The sequence below is a fragment of the Sciurus vulgaris genome (genome assembly GCF_902686455.1).
Source record: "Sciurus vulgaris genome assembly, chromosome: 1".
Taxonomy (NCBI): Eukaryota; Metazoa; Chordata; class Mammalia; order Rodentia; family Sciuridae; genus Sciurus; species Sciurus vulgaris.
The window spans coordinates 180779177-180795465 of NC_136461.1; the positions used below are offsets into that span (position 1 = coordinate 180779177).

Genomic DNA, 16289 nt, shown 5'->3' on the forward strand with positions numbered 1-16289 from the left:
CCCTATTAGTATATGAGGCTAAAATTCATTAATTTTTACAAAAAGCATTTTTTAAATATGTAGAGTTCAAATAGTTGAATTGGTCACAGTGGAAATTACTAACATTGGAAGCCTTGAGATAAAGGGAAGAATAGAAGTTCTTTTCAGAATAAGGGGAGACTTGAGTACCATATAAGACCAGTATAGTAAACTTACACCTAGCCAAATAATATTTTCTATTTTTTTTACAATAACATCTGCAAGGTGACATTTTATCTTCTCATGCAGTGTTATCCAAGTATATCCGTTATAAATAACCACATATTTACTAAGCCATCCTTTCTCTCTGTCTACCCAGGTTCAAAACTGACCATCCTTGAAGGTCAGCCCAACTGCTACACCAGATAGCTTCTCTTTCCTTTTCCTTTAAACTATCATTATAGAGACACATTGCTTCTTTTGTCACACATCTCATTTTGTCTACTGTAGTATTATTATGTATGCAAGTGTCCAATCTTCCTCACCAGATCGTAACCTCCTGACAGAATTATTCATTTACTAATCATCTTCGTAAACTTCATGTGCTATATATGCAGCAAGTGTGCAATAAATATTTATTGAATCAATTATGAACTAAGAGTACAAGTAATTTAAAATTTAAGTTCTACTTACTTCATGAGATGGTTTTTATGTAGGAATATTTTTAACACTAACAATGCAATTATCTTTTAGAATTCAAGTCCCCTGGGCATTATTTTTCCTAATCTGAGATTTGTCCAACGTGAATGACCTCATGGTCTGTTCTAATCATATTGGGGCTCTGCTATAATGGATACGGAATTAGCTTGTGGCTGCCAATAGACAAAAGCTTGATAGAACAATTCATTAAAAAAAAAACCTACCAAAATAAGTACTGGAGTCCAAATGAGAAATAGGACCATCATGTTTTACAAAGAGACCTATAGCTCTAGAAGTGTCCATTCTGTTGGATAAGTTCCTCTGGAGCCCAGGTATTCCATTTTAGAATCTGTTTGAAAAGTTTTATGTTCTTTGTTGGAGGATAGAAGGTTTGTTTTCCAGTGTTGGGTCTGGGACTGTCCTCTCTGGAGGAGGAGGTTCTATTCGGTGTGTCATAGACTTTTTCACATGTTGGAGATATATTCTGTAACTCAGGTGTCTACAAGTAAATAAAATTATTTACCTGTTTGCAGGAGCCCATCGATACATATGTCAGAAATGATAGGAAAATACAGAGTCAGTGTACTTGAAAAAGTGCATGAATACAAGTCCAAGACAGACCCGTCACATGGCAATCATCCACATGCACAGTTACAAATCTATAAGGAGAAGCAAAAACTTAAACAAAAGGAATTTATAATATACAGACTGACTAATTAGGAGTTAAAGATATCATGAAGATGTTAAAAAATAAAGATCCAGAAGATGAAAGTGATTCCATACAAAATAAGTATGAATGAAAGAAATAACTGACAATAAAGTCATTGACTAAAGTTTTTGCTTCTTACCTTCCTCTGGCCCACTAAATAAATAAATAAATCATTGACTTACAAAGGGCAGCACTGTGCCACGTACCCCTGTATCTTCCAAGATACAGAGCTTGAAGATCAACCATTTGAGTTTGCAACCTAGCTCTTATCCTTTCTAATTCTCAATAGCTTTGTCTGTAAAATGCCTCTAACCATAGTAATGTCCTCCTATGTTATTATGGACATGAAATGAGGTAATACATATAAAGTCATTAAAATGACTGCTGCATGTAGGCAGAGTAAGTACTTGAATATTAATTTAAAAAATCAAACAACTGAAATTTCCTTAATAACCATAAAACACACAGTAACTCTGTACACATGAGTTATGTGAGTGTCTGAGTGTAAATTAAACAAGTATAAACTCATGACCTTCATAGTCATGCATGTGTATTGACAAGGAAAGGATGAGATGAGGCACAGCCAAGTAAAGCCCGCATATAGGCAACAAGCTGGAGATATTAAAGCACCAATTTCCTCAATTCTGTAACATGCCATGTCATTTGAAATTTCTTATTTTATACAGAGCAAACAGAGTTTTAAGTTCAAAAAATAAGAAGCAAAGAGTTGCTTGTTGCTGACTGACTAACTAGTTCAAGGTCAATAACAATCCTCTAATTCTAATATTTATCCCTTAGTAAGTTGAAATTCCAATCTTTTGAGAACACTGTGTGTTTCTTGCTAAGAGGGAGCTCTGCTGGCTGAATACAACACGTATGTATTTTCTTTCTTTACTCTCAATTGATATTAGGGGAAATCCCTACAAAGACTATCCATGACAACCTGTCCTTTAACTCTCAGGTCTATTTCCTGAAAACTTTATCACATTAAATCTTCTGTGATTCTTTCTTTTTTTTTTTTTTTTCTCATAAGGAATTGGGTTATTGAGGAATCATCAGAATTTCAGCATATTAACCCTCCCATTTTACTAAATGGGAGGGCATTATCTATCTTGTTTTATAAGCTTCAGATGCCCTCAGGTAGTATGCTACTTATCTTTAAAATATGTGTAGCAGATGTGAAAGTGTGAAAAAAAAAATGTTTTGTGATAATGATGGTCCTGGATCCACATTGCGATTAGAAAGATAAATTTGCAGAGTTAGAGAAACCTCAAATTCAGAGTCATTTATTCTCTGTTTCTAATATGATTTTTTTTAGGTATCTTTCATTATACATGTACAATTGAACACTGATTTTTCATTTATCTCAGTTTTGATGACATATATTTTCAGTGTCTCTCCTTTCACTTACAAACTTTGACCCAATGAGTTTATTAACCATTCCAGTTTTCTCAAACTCTTGATACAATTGTTACAAGTGACTCCAGTTTCAAAATGTCAACAAAATACTGTTCTCAGTATTTTTCAATGCAGACATGATGCTTGCATGTGTTCAAAACTCATGATAGATTCTTCCTCCAAGGAAAATATTGAACCTAAACACAGTTATCTCTGGTTGCCTTTGCACAGTTCTGAGAGAGCACATTCATTTTATACATGGAAATATATTTTTTTCATGAGATTTGTATAATGGAGCTATATTTTCCAAAGTTCAGAAACACACACTGTAGCAATTTACTCTTTTTAGTTCAAAATAAAAGTTTTCAGCACCCTCTCTTTTCTAAGAATACATAAAAAATGGAGTGCTAAAATGAATGAAATGAATGGCACAAAGACCCCTGTAAAGAATACAAACAGTCCCTTACGCATTTCAATTCCCTTGGGGCCATATGTGACTGATAACATCAGCTCTGAATCGGTGGGTCACTGGATGGATTCTCCTCTAGTGCCTAATTGGTTTATTCTTCTACCAAAAATTAAGTCAGGATCTTGTAAAATACATAATTGAATTTGGTTCTTTTCAGTACAAACAAGTTCAAGGGAGATGGGTTTCTTTAAATTTTTATTTCTGTTTAAAGAAGCTTTCTTTCTAGCATCTCCTGGGGAAAACAGAGAGGAAAGTTTGCTTAGAATGCTAAAAATCATTGAGAGATATTATCTGAGGTTTTTTGCAAAGAGAGAACACTTTCCCTTGTTGTATTTGGACAATGTGTTACTGTGAGGTCTGTAAATAAGACTCCAGGGTAAGTAGATTCCTATGTTGACCAAAATCACTAGGGTGCTTATTTCTCTTCACAATTAGTATGAGTCCAAACTCCTCATCGTGGATTAGGGCCCTCTGTTATCTCTAACAAAATGAACCCCTGCTTAGCAAGATATTTGCTGCTCTCTATATAGGGCAGGCTCTTTCCCACTTCTGTTTTTGTCCCCATGGCTTCTTCTGGTTGGAAACCCAAGCCCCTTCCTTCTCTGCCACGGTCTTTCATGACCAAGAAACACTTGGTCATATTCCACAAATCACAGGGGATTCCACTGTGGAGACTTTCTTGGTTTCCCTTCACTCTTCTCCTATATGCCTCATCCATCCTCCTCCCCAGTAGTATTGATTAATTTCCTTCAGGGCCCAACGAGAGCCTAATTTCAAAGGTTTTACCAGGGACTGTGAGTCCCTGAATCACATATAAATGTAAGCAAAATTCTGTGTCTCTTCATTATTTTGGGGAGAGGTCCATGGCTACATTGTTTTGTTGTTGTTGTTGTTGTTTTTGTTTTTTTTTTTAAAGCTCATGATTCCTTGACCAAAGAACACAGAAAAACAAACAAAAAAATCAAGCAGGCATGCTAAAACACACTGCAACTGAAACTTTTAAGTTAACTCCCACATTTGCTTCCTTCTCCTTAATGATTAGCCCTCCATGAGTAGCAAGCATGGTGTCTCCACTTAGTGTTACTCAAGTGCTGTTTCTGCATCAGCATCACCTTGATGTACTCAGGATATTGAGATACCTAGGTCCTGTCCTAGTGTAAGGGGACAGATAGATGAGGATGGTGGGAACACAAGGTTAAGAGAATAATTCTTTAAAATGAGCCCACTGTACTGATCCCCACCCCCACATGCTTTCTTTGCCAAAAAAAGAAATCTGCCTGCAGCCCCACAGGGTCTGAGGGGACAGGATGCGTCACATTCCTCAGCAAACTGAAGTAGGGAGAGAAGGTCAGGCAGTCAGTGTAGGTAATGAATGAAGATGATAGTTGGTTATCATACAGAGAACAATGAGTCGCTAACAGCTAACCTGGGGGTGGGGGGAATCACACTTCCTGCCACAATGGGTTGCTAGATTACCCCCTGCCTTCCTGCTCCTTCAGGCCCTTAGGCATATACATGAAGAAAAAAAGAGAAGATGGGGGATTTTGGTATCTATAAAAGAGCAAGACACACCCACTGCCATGGACACCCAGCTCTGTGCCCCCTTCTCTTTGGAGGAGTCTGCTGCTTCTTTCTTAAATAAAACTTGCTTTCTAGGCTTGCCTTAGCATTTCTCGGGTGTTTAATATTGAACTCTGGAGAACAAGACCAGTATCACCAGGATAAGGATCTCCAGACATGGAATTTAAAAATATTTATTTCAAACAAGAATCACAGCTGACTATATCACACTCAAGTTTGGAAATTACCATAGAGTGCCAGGAAGATACCGGCAGCATAATAAATGTTTGGCAGTGGCCTGGCTAGATATGTGAGTGAATGCAGGCTCTGATTTCAAAAGAATGAGATAGAATATCCATTAAGAGAGTGATTTTAGTAAAGTTACATATTCAATTAAAAGAGAAATGAACAAGATAAGTTGTGTGTTTATTTTGTGAATATTTTATTTACCTGGCATATCATGCAACATAGAAATTCTTGCATATCACTTGCAAGTAAAGATAAAAGAAACAGAAACACCAGGAGTTGAACAGATGAGGGAAGTGAATCTTAGTCCAGCAACAGTCCAAGAAAGGACATAGTGCATTATTATTATAAATCTTACATGAATACTGTCATATGCTCTCATCCTATACCATAAGCCTGAGACAGCAGAAACTTTGGTTAGTCTCTGAATTTCTGACATCCAGATTAATATATTCAATATTCTAGTCTAATTTGTTGAATGTACAAAAAGTATTCCTTGTTGATATGCTTTTCTATGTTTATTAGAAGTGCTTCCTTTGCAGGCACATGCCAAGCATTTTGAAGAAGACACTGTCCTTCTAAAGGTGACAGACTAATAGCAGGAAACAGCCAATTATCAAGTAGTATGATAAAGGACTGGCTAAAGATATACAAAGAACACAGCGGTAGCGTAGCACATAGAGGGGCTCCTTCCCCAGTCTACAACGAAGAGCTCTACCGACTGAGCCGAGACCTCCAGGATAAAGAAAGTCAATTCAGGCAGAGAGATCAGGCTCTCGAAGGTCAGGGGCTGAGTGCTGGTGGACTGTGTCCTGCATATCGTTACCACCCATATTTAATGATAGTGTTTTCAGAATATTGTGGGGGAAATCAGTGTAAGAAAAGGCCATTTCAGCAGGGCCTGCAAATTGATCAGTGCTCCTTATTCATGCCATGCTCATCTTTAGTATACGATGACTGTGTTTGTGGCCTTGTGATGGCTTGTTGGCTACCTACTACCCTTCATCACACATACATAGGTACCCGTGTGAATACTCAGATCCATCACTGCGGTGGTGGACAGCACTAGTGGAATCCAGAGCAGTGGCTCAAGGGGCATCTCTTCTACTATTTCCTGGAGCCAGTGTTTTTGCAACATTGGTTTTTGCTACGTGGGTATATTGGCAACTTGCAAGGGTGGCAGTTATCTGAATTACTTATTCTGTAACAGAAATCCTCTGGGAATCCTCAGACCTAACAAACAGCACTAAGACTTGTTGACTTGGAAAAACCCAAGACTCTAGAGACTGATATTAATCTGCATTAAAACCAAGAGATTTTTCTGACACTTAGAAGACCTGAAAAAAGTGACTTAAGACTCTGCCTTCCCCAAGCCTCTAAAGACCAAAGAAAGTGTTTTTTTCCTCATAAATACTTCATCTCAGGAGGCATAAAGTATAAATTTTGTTAACTAAAGCAATTCCTTCTAGGCTTTAGGAAGTAACCACAACAAAAATAATAGTCTAAATAAAAGAATACAGCCACCAAATTGAAGAAATTATTTGTAAATTCAAATAAAACAATGTAAAACTTTGAGTTTGAAAACCTATGCCAGAGATTTAAGAAGGTTGAAGCTTCCAGGACAGTATCCATATATATTTCTACTATGTTCATTTTATAACTGCTGCAAAAAAAAAAAAAAAATGTCCTGCATTTCAATACATCTGCTACTGGTTTCAGCCAGGACTATGTAGCCCTGAGGATCAGAGAAATGGGAAACATTTTACTAAAATAAATGAAACAAGTTTTCCAATATCTACAAAAATGCAGGACTCAAATTTACATGAGAGTCTTAAGAGAATTTTTCTCAGTCCACATGAAATTGTTTTGTCCTTGAAATACACACAGGACAAGAGAATACTTCAATGATTGTTTTTCAAAAAAATGGGTTGTGAAGTTGGAAAGAACCTTAGCCTTACCTCCTCATTTAACTCCCGAGAATCTAAGGCTTGGAAAAGTGAAGAAACTTCTCGAGCGTTATGCAGAAAAGCAACTGCAGATCCAAGTCTAGAGTTTGTGTCTGAATTCCCAGTACAATGTTTTATACTTTATATCAAACTATTTTTCAATGAAGATGTAAGCCAAAAATGAATCGGGTGCAAAAATATAATTAATAGCCAAATTCTTTTCAAATAGGTTTTTTTTTTTTTCACAATTTTTGTCCAAACACTCTATTCACACCCTCATGTGGACTCTTCCAAAACAGAGCTTTCTGATAACCATCAATTAGTCAGTTCTAACCTGGAAGTATCATTCATCTCCAACAAGTAGTATAATAATAACAAAATATGGCTATCTACAAATGTGTACCATCAATATTATAGCCAGATTATTCATTATAGGTATTATAAATTACTACCATTATCATTTGGACTTAATTAATTCAAATTTTTTTATTGGTTAAAAAAAAATTTTTTTATTGGTTTTTTTATTCTACTGTGATATAGGATTTAATAATTAAGTTAATTCCTACAAATATCACAAAGTAATAAACTTTAGGGGGAAAAAATGTGCCCAAGATTTGAGAAAAAACACATATACTTTCTAATAAAAAATAGTCATTAGAACTATGCTTTTCTTATATTAAGGTTGGAAAATTTTTACCTAGTTTTCTTTTTCTTTATTGAAAATAATATAATTAATTTTATTTTTGATTGGAAAATTGTGGGTTTGGTTATAAGAATGTAATGCAATCATTTTAAACTATGCTCTGCTGTGCTTGAGACAAGAGCAAGAAAAGAATCCGAGTGATGTACAAGTTCCTACAAATACTTCAAAACTGATCCGCTTTATGTATATTATACAATATGATCATGTTCTATACTTTATAAGGATTTTTGTTTTTGAGAGTGAGAGTACATATTCCATTGGGTAAAAAGAACCAAAATTTTGACAAAGGAAGTAAATTTAGACCAGCCAATCATGGAACAATTGGTCTTTTATGACTGTGGATATAAGAGAATAGGAAGTTATACAATATCATTTACATTCTAGTCAGAAAGATTTAATTTGGAATTTAAATAGGAAGAAACAATCAGATATATCCAGAAAAAAAATTCTGAGAAAAACCAGTCTTCAAAAATATCATTTTATGAATATTATGATTAACTTATCACTTGATTAATAATGATTGACTAGTTAATATTAATTTTTGGTTCACTTTGGGGTGTATGGTAGTCTGGTCTAGCTAAAGGAGACAGAGTCATGATAACAATTTTAATGAGTGAACCTGGCTTGGATCCTGAATCCAAATAAATAGATGAGTAACTACCAAGCAGCCAAAGAAGTTTGTTTCGATATAGAATATATCATTAGAATATTTAATGAATCAATAATAGATTTATTGGGTGTGATAAAACCAAATTTAAAAATCTAAATATTTTTTATATTGGTAGGACAGTTTAGCTTACTAACTACAGAGTATGTTTGTATTACTCCTAATTATGGGATATTGTTCCCACTTAAAGATAATAAAACTGAGGTATAAAAGTAATAGGTGATTCATCAAAGGTATGGGTCAGAGTGTGCTACTGCCAGCCTCTTTAATCTGGGAACTTCTTTCCCAGAATTCCCTTGCTTTCTTAGATCTAATTTAAAGGGGGCCCCAAAGTGAACTTCATATGAGATTTGGGAAGTGGAAGGGAAGCAGTGGCCCAGCTCTCAGGACATCATCAGATAAGTGATGTTCAGAGGCAGAGATGCCTGGCAGTCTCCACACTATCCTCTCATCCTTTTAGTATCCAGCTTGGCTTCCTGATGTTGGAAATCGCTTTAGACACACCACAAGAAACTTGGCTGCACAAACCCAGGGAACACTCTGCTCCAACACAACAGCTCTCCGTAGAGTTCTCCTCTTATTGTCCCATTTTGGTGACTGAATGTGCGTGGTTTCTCAGATTTCTAAGTAAGCATGATAATCACAGTCATGTTGATGTTATAGAAAAAAAAATTCTGAGAAAAACCAGTCTTTAAAAATATCATTTTATGAATATTATGATTAACTTATCACTTGATTAATAATGATTGACTAGTTAATATTAATTTTTGGTTCACTTTGGGGTGTATGGTAGTCTGGTCTAGCTAAAGGAGATGGAGTCATGATAACAATTTTAATGAGTGAACCTGGTTTGGATCCTGAATCCAAATAAATAGATGAGTAACTACCAAGCAGCCAAAGAAGTTAAAGGCCTCCACATCTCTCATTCTTGTGCCAGAGCTTTTTCTAGTAGCCATGTCATCCCTTCAATCCCATGAGTAATTGTTATTTTTTAATTGTGTTTGTTGTAGTGCTGGTGATTGTGTATTTGTTTTATAATTCATAACGTAGGATGAGCAAAGTTTTTATTAGAAGTAAAAGATCACTTTAATCCCAAAATTGATGAAACTCTTCAAGTATTTATTAGAGACATAAGAAATTAGTTTATTAAAGAATTCAAAAGTCATGAAAACAGAAAAGAAATGCATACCTAAAGGTGGCTCTGTTCAAAAAATAATAATCTTTGAGCTACAAGAAGCCTTACAAATATTTTAATTCCTAGGGGCAGAAAATTGAGAGCCAAAGAAAGACATGAGTTAATGAGTCTATAGACATTGAAATTATTAAAGAAAAAAATGAGCTTAGAAGAAACATATATTATGTCATAGAATATGTGCTTTGAAAATTAATTCCCTAAAGTAGTTACTGAATTTCCCTTTGTTAGGAAATGGCCATATGTATGGTGGGTAGTTATGAGACCAAAATTAAAATTCTAACTTCCCATCATATTAACCACATATGACTTTGTGCAAAATATTATGCTTTGGGTTTCTTAAAAACAAATTATCTGGTACATGTAGTATGTATGCACCATATACTAATTATCAACTCAATAATCTAGCTAACAGGTACATATCTTGAATTATGATAAAGTTGATTTCTATACTCTAGAAGGTTAGAACACAGAGAGAGAGAGAGTTACTTAATAAACACTTGTTAATGACATCATAGTATGTGGATACCAGATACTTATCCACAGAGTGTTATGGATCAATGGGAGCACAAAATCCAAACTGGCTGGAGAACAAGGGTGATGTGCTTCTCTGGAAACTCAGGGTAGGGGCCTTTTAGAGGGGAGTGCTCTTAGGATCTGTGGCAGAGTGAAGGAGACAAGACTGAGCAAAGGGAAAAGTAGTTCTCAAACACAGGCATAGTGAGTAAAATCCTCAGCTAATCTCAAATGGAACTGTAGATCTTTGACAGCCATTCAAAATTGTCCCAAATTGGGACAAGAAAGCATTTTTGTATTCCTGTGTTCATTGCTCCTTGAATGCAATCTGTCTACAGAAAGGAGGGGTGTCCTTAGGTGATGTGATTCTCCTCAGTCATAAGCAATACCTACAGAGGGGACCCCAGCTGGAAGCTGTCCACCAACAGCATTCCTGGGAGGTGGGAGAAGAAGTACCTCAGCTCTGAAGGGGGCAGCGGGTTGTCACATCCCAGCATCTGCCATAATAGGTATCAAAGAATAGTTCCTGGCATAAGAGAGAATCTGTAAGATTTAGGACGAATCTTCATGATAAAGTTGGACTCATGCATATAGGGCAAGGAGATAGTCTAAACAAAGGCCTGAAGGGCTTAGGGAAATTGCAAGTTGCAAGTTATTGGAACATAATCATAAAGAAGAGGAAATCTAGTTGATAAGGCTGAAGGGTATATATGGCAGCAATAGGAGAAGTAGGTAGTGGCCAGGTCATGAAGAGTCTTAGTGTGGACTTTAACTTGCAGATATTTGAATGTTATCCAAATCTGTGAAGGAGATGAAGAACCATGTCTGATTGTTGGAAAAATCATCCCAGCAACAGTGTGGAAGACATTTTCAACAATGTCAAGACTAGAGGCTGAAAGGCTTCATAATGGCTTGGTGTTAGATGACAAGGCTCTGGATAATGCTACCTCTCCAGGGGAGGTTTTTAATAACTTCACATTGATTGTGTGCCATTTTACATGATATGTTTATCATGACACTCTTACATTATTATTTTTTCTCATTCATATTCTCTGGGGTTCTATAAATTTTATTTTCTATCTGAGAAAATCATTTGAAGTTTCCTCAGAGGATAAAAGGAAAACATGTGTGGTACACACACATTTGTAAGCCATTCACAACCCTCACTCTTAATATGTTCAAAGCATGAGAAAAGATTTTCTTTTTAAGTTAGGTCTGCTTATTATGACTATAATTGAGAGAATTTTCAAGATAAAAATTCCAAGATAGAATATTTTTAAACAAGAAAACTTGAAAAGTTTCTAAGTTTAATTCAAAAGAAGAAAAATGGAAAAATTTAAAAGAAAATCTGGAATTCATTCCATAATTTTGAATTTTAGCTGGAATTTAATTGAATTTGAGCTAAATGGATCAAAACCTCAGTTTCCTCTTTTTGTGTGTTTGTGAGAGATATTTGGGTTGAACCCAGGGTCTTATGCATGCTAAGCAAGTATTCTACCATTGAGCTCCATCCCCAGTCCTTTTTATATTTTTATTTTGAGACAGAATCTCATTAAGTTACCCAGGCTGGCCTCCAACTTGCAACCCTACTGACTCAGCTTTCCTGGTAGCTGGGATTATAGGCACCTCCAGTGCCATATCTTCAAAATGGGTCTAATAACATCTACCTAAAAAAGTCACTATGAGGATTGACTGAGTGTCCAAATCATTTCACTAAACATAAAATACGGTCTGACCCTTAGTATTAATTATTTGGATAATTTATCACAAAGAGGTATCCTGGTTCAGAGCAAAGAGAGAGCAATGGAAGAAGAGTACCTTCAAGCAAGGATGGACAGCTGGAGTTGCAACTTGGGGCCATTGGTGGTGTCACTGGCCCTGGAGTAGTGGTGGCCTAGAGAAGGAGAAAATCTCCAGGGGTTAGCTTCCCTTTCTAAGTTTACCTTCCATTTTCTTTGAAAGAGTGAATGACAGTATTCCATAATATGTTTCCTTTAACCCTCTACCAAAAAAGGCATCATGTTTTAATGAGTTCTGATTTCTCATTTGATGTCAGTGCAAATCCTAGGCTTGAGTGCACGAGAAAGTAATGGTTGCTATCTGTTGGGTCACTGCAACAGCATAACAGTAGAAACTACACTGCACTAAGCAGGAAGTAAAAGTCTTTTTCCCTCCTTGGGGAAAAATATCATCTGTTTTCTGGACATCAGCTTTCTTTCCCCTAAAACCAGAGATTGGGAAATAAATTGTTAAGTTACTTTAAATTGTTGAGTTACTTTTAGCTTTATGATTCTGATTCCCAAGGCTCACAAATCTCTCAAGAAAGGTAAAGTGGGAAACCCAGAGTTGATGCCTCACCCTAGCTGGGAAGACTTCCTTCTGATCATAGATCCATATCATATGTGAGGAAATGGAATCACAGACGCTGAGAGAATGAGAAATGCTGAGGAGGGCAGCTGGGGCAGGGGCCACCTCAAGAGGAAGCCATTATTCCTTTCTCATGCAGATGGAAAAACAGTTTTCACACCACACATCCATACCTTGCAACAGATGCCAGCTCTCCTCCTAAACCTGTGTAGACACTCCATGTTCCCCTAACACTACCCAAGCCACACATGCATGTGTGCACACACACAAACCCCCTACCACCACCTATAGAGAACTGAGAGATGATTTGGAAATGAACCAAAGCAAATTCTTCAGGAGCCTAGAAAAAGAACAAACTAATTATTTGCAAGTCCTATTGTCAAGCTGTCTGACATTAGCCAAGTTTCATTTAGTTTCAAGTTTCAGGTCAAAACATTTACATAAGAGTACCCCTGATGTTTTACAGTGGTTTTTCTTGTTATAAAACTCTCAAAATATTGACCTCCTTGGAAACATTTCTTCTTCCACCCCATTGCATTTTATAAATGTCTCATCTTTGGTTTCTCAAGTTGCCATTAAGTAGACCCTTGCTCCCCCGTGAGAGTGTCCACCCTTTAGATCTATTTCTCACCCTCTGTTGTGGTGACATCATCACTATTTGTTAAGAAAATGATTATGATGTCTCCAGGGATCCAATCCTATATGTAATCTATTGAAAGAAAATGAATTGAGCCATGAAAGAGATGAGGATTTAAATTCCTAAAGAATATTATGTCTTAAAAAGAAAAGAAATAGGAAAAGTCCAACTACAAGGAGATAGTTATGCTGGTTGGAAAAAAAGCACAAGGTTTTGGTTGCTATCATTGCAATTTGCTTGGAGCAATGTGCCATCCTTTTAATGTACACAATCGTGATTCCAAGACACACATGGAGTAGTCACAATACTGAGTTAAATTTCCCCAGTACAGAATTAAAAACAAAACAAACAAAAAATTGTATTTCCAATTTACTAATTATGAAATTGAGGTACACACAATGGAGAACCTGCTATATGTCAAGTATTGCATTAACAGGTAGCAGTATGAGAATATCTAAAATATTCTCCGTGTTCTCCAGGAATAGCAATCAGGTACTTATGACTACTTAGCAATATAGCTTGATTGTGAGGTCTGTAAGACTAGAGACCACCAAATGGCCAGTGCCTAATAGAGTTCCTGGAACTTAGAAATACCACAATGAGTATTCAAGGAATAAACTTATTGCATCATGTTTTTTCCATAGCCATAGTTTTAATTTTTTTTAATATGAAAGTTACTTATTGAAAAGAAAATCAGAAACATTTAAAATTAAGTGTATAGCTTGACTATTTTTATAGGTCAATGATGCATTGTGTATACTGATGTTATTATTTGGATTTATTTTCACCTTTTACATTATTTACAAACCAAAAATATCCTCTTAGGATGTATCTCCTCTTTTATGTAAATCACTCAAAGATATTTAAATTGTCCTCTTGTCCCCTTCGAGATAGTTTGAAAAACAATAACTTAAGGAAGATAAAGAAAGTAAAACCAAAAAATATTTGGGAACAAGAAAGAAATTAATTATTTCAAGGCACTGAGTTTCAGTCACTTCTGTTATGAATCTTACATGTATAAATCCAGTACACTTTATAGCAATAACTAAAACATCAACATTATACTTCTGATTTACTTCACCATTCACTAGAATTTAAGCCAACATTGAAGGTAGTCAGTCTATTAAAAGTAAAATGTAAGACGTCTTTACAGTTTTGTTTTGTTTTGTCTCTTTGTCACAGGCCTGATTTTCATTTTGAAGGACGATTTTCATCATTTTCTTTCATATTTTTTCACGAACATTCCTGAATGGCGAGACCAAAGATAGTCAAGTACTACACTAAACACAACTTACCTGTAGTTTTGTTTTTCGTTTCCTATGTGGAATCTGTCATACTGTGAGTAGGCTCGGTTCCCTTCCCAGTCCATTAACTCAATCCTTAGCGTGTACTGCCTCTGACTGGTTATGGCAAAAATAAACTCATTCCCCAGCCAATATTCACCAGAGGGATTTCCAAAACCCTGGGAAAGAAGACAGACATGAACTTGTTACTCCAGAGGGAAACTTTTCATGTTCAGTCTTTAACTGTTTTCTAAGTAACAATAAAAAATTATTATCTTTTAAGGTCAAAATATTTCTTTCAGATTTTTACACACTGCTTATTTCTATTACTGACTTATTTCAATAATCTTCTGTTATATTTGCTTCCATTGAGGCTTTTGTCTAATTCTTATTATAGAGAAATTTGTGTTAATCAAACATGTATAGATTAAATAAATTTGCTCAATAGGTTTAACCAGGAAACATTTCTCGATTCAGTATGCTTTCGAATATGTTTCTAAACTTCTAGCTATTATTTTGAATATAAATTGAGCATTTTTCATTGAATACTATCAGAATAGTATCAGACAAGTTATTCAATAATATTGTTTTGTTATTATTCAGGAGTCCAATTATGCACCCATAACTTTGGGGATTATTCCACCTTTGATTTTAGCAGTTTTGCATTCTTTTTTTAATATTAATAAGAAAACCTGTAAATCTGCAACTGTAATCATTTGTATTGCTTCACTGGCATGAAGGTAGGTCTTGAGGCAGAAGGCTGCCTGCTAAGAGCTGAGTGAGTGCACAGGTCTGGACACTCTGCCTCTCAATCTCAATATGCTCTGTTCTTCTCTTTGGGGCAAGCCCAGTCATGGCTGTTAAGTACTCAAAACAGTTTCTCTGTGGGAAGAAAGAGAAGTGGTTCCCAAATGTGAGCCAAGTCTTAACGTCAGACATGTTGGTGACAGGGAAATAAAGAACCCTAAGAAACTGCTGACATTCTAGATTTGGGGTATTCACAATTGCCTCAGAAAGTATTCTTGACACAGTTCAATTCTTGATCTTCAGGTTTGTCTTATGGACCCAGATGTGAGCTCCAGGGTAATAATAGCTGTGTTGTATGGAGGAGGGAGATACGGAGAGAGGGAGACAAAATATTATAGCATTTTTGCATTCACATTCAAAGAAGTAACCTTAAACACTATGTGTGTGTGTGTGTGTGTGCAATACATTTGAGTCTCAGTGGCCCCACTGAAACATCATTGGAGTTCTGGTTAAAAACAAAAATACCTAGTTCTCCATTGAATCAAATATCTGAGAACAAGACACATCAATCTGCATCTGAATAAAGTCCTCAATTTGTCATGCACACATTTAAAAGGCCACCAGTAATGGCAGAACACACTCCAATGTTTCTCAAAAAAAACAAATTCTGATTAGCCGAGAGATTTACTAATAAAGGTCTAACCCATGTTAAAAAGTATGAGGGAAGTACTAAAATAATTATGGCAGTTCTTGTTTTCTCAGTACAGATGACAGAATTTAGAAAGTCTTTTCTTCCTTCACAGTGAATGTATATCAGCTTATGAGTTTAATTACAAGAGAAGCGTTCATAATGGTTTCCTCCTTTAACAAAACTAAGCAACGAATCAGTGTTCTCCATTCCTCTTTGTGCTGGTGCCCAGAGGGGACTGGAATTGAATTAAGTACACAAATGCACTGTGGCCTCTGCCAACAGAATTACTGGTCAAAAGCCAGTGGTATTTGGTACTAAAACCATTTTTTGCTGGTTCTGTTATTATGATGATGATGTTTATGATGTGTTGTGCAAATAAGTTAAATATTAGTGGGGAATGGTTTTTATAAAATCTAATTTAAATATGTTGATTTGCTCAATAAAAGCAAATCATTCAAAGCTTTTCAAATGAGGTGTTGTTGAGACCCTGACAGACTGAGA

At 35.8% G+C, this 16289-nt stretch overlaps 1 protein-coding gene across 4 annotated transcripts in view; it reads right to left on the bottom strand.

The window, feature by feature from the left end:
• The window catches only part of ANGPT1 (angiopoietin 1), a 236861-nt gene that overhangs the window by 22606 nt on the left and 197966 nt on the right, over positions 1 to 16289 (bottom strand). For all 4 annotated transcript variants that reach the window (XM_079105265.1, XM_079105263.1, XM_079105264.1 and 1 more), the window contains one exon: positions 14363 to 14529. In XM_079105265.1, coding sequence (XP_078961391.1) covers positions 14363 to 14529 — 167 coding nt within the window. The remainder of the gene's footprint in view (positions 1 to 14362; positions 14530 to 16289) is intronic.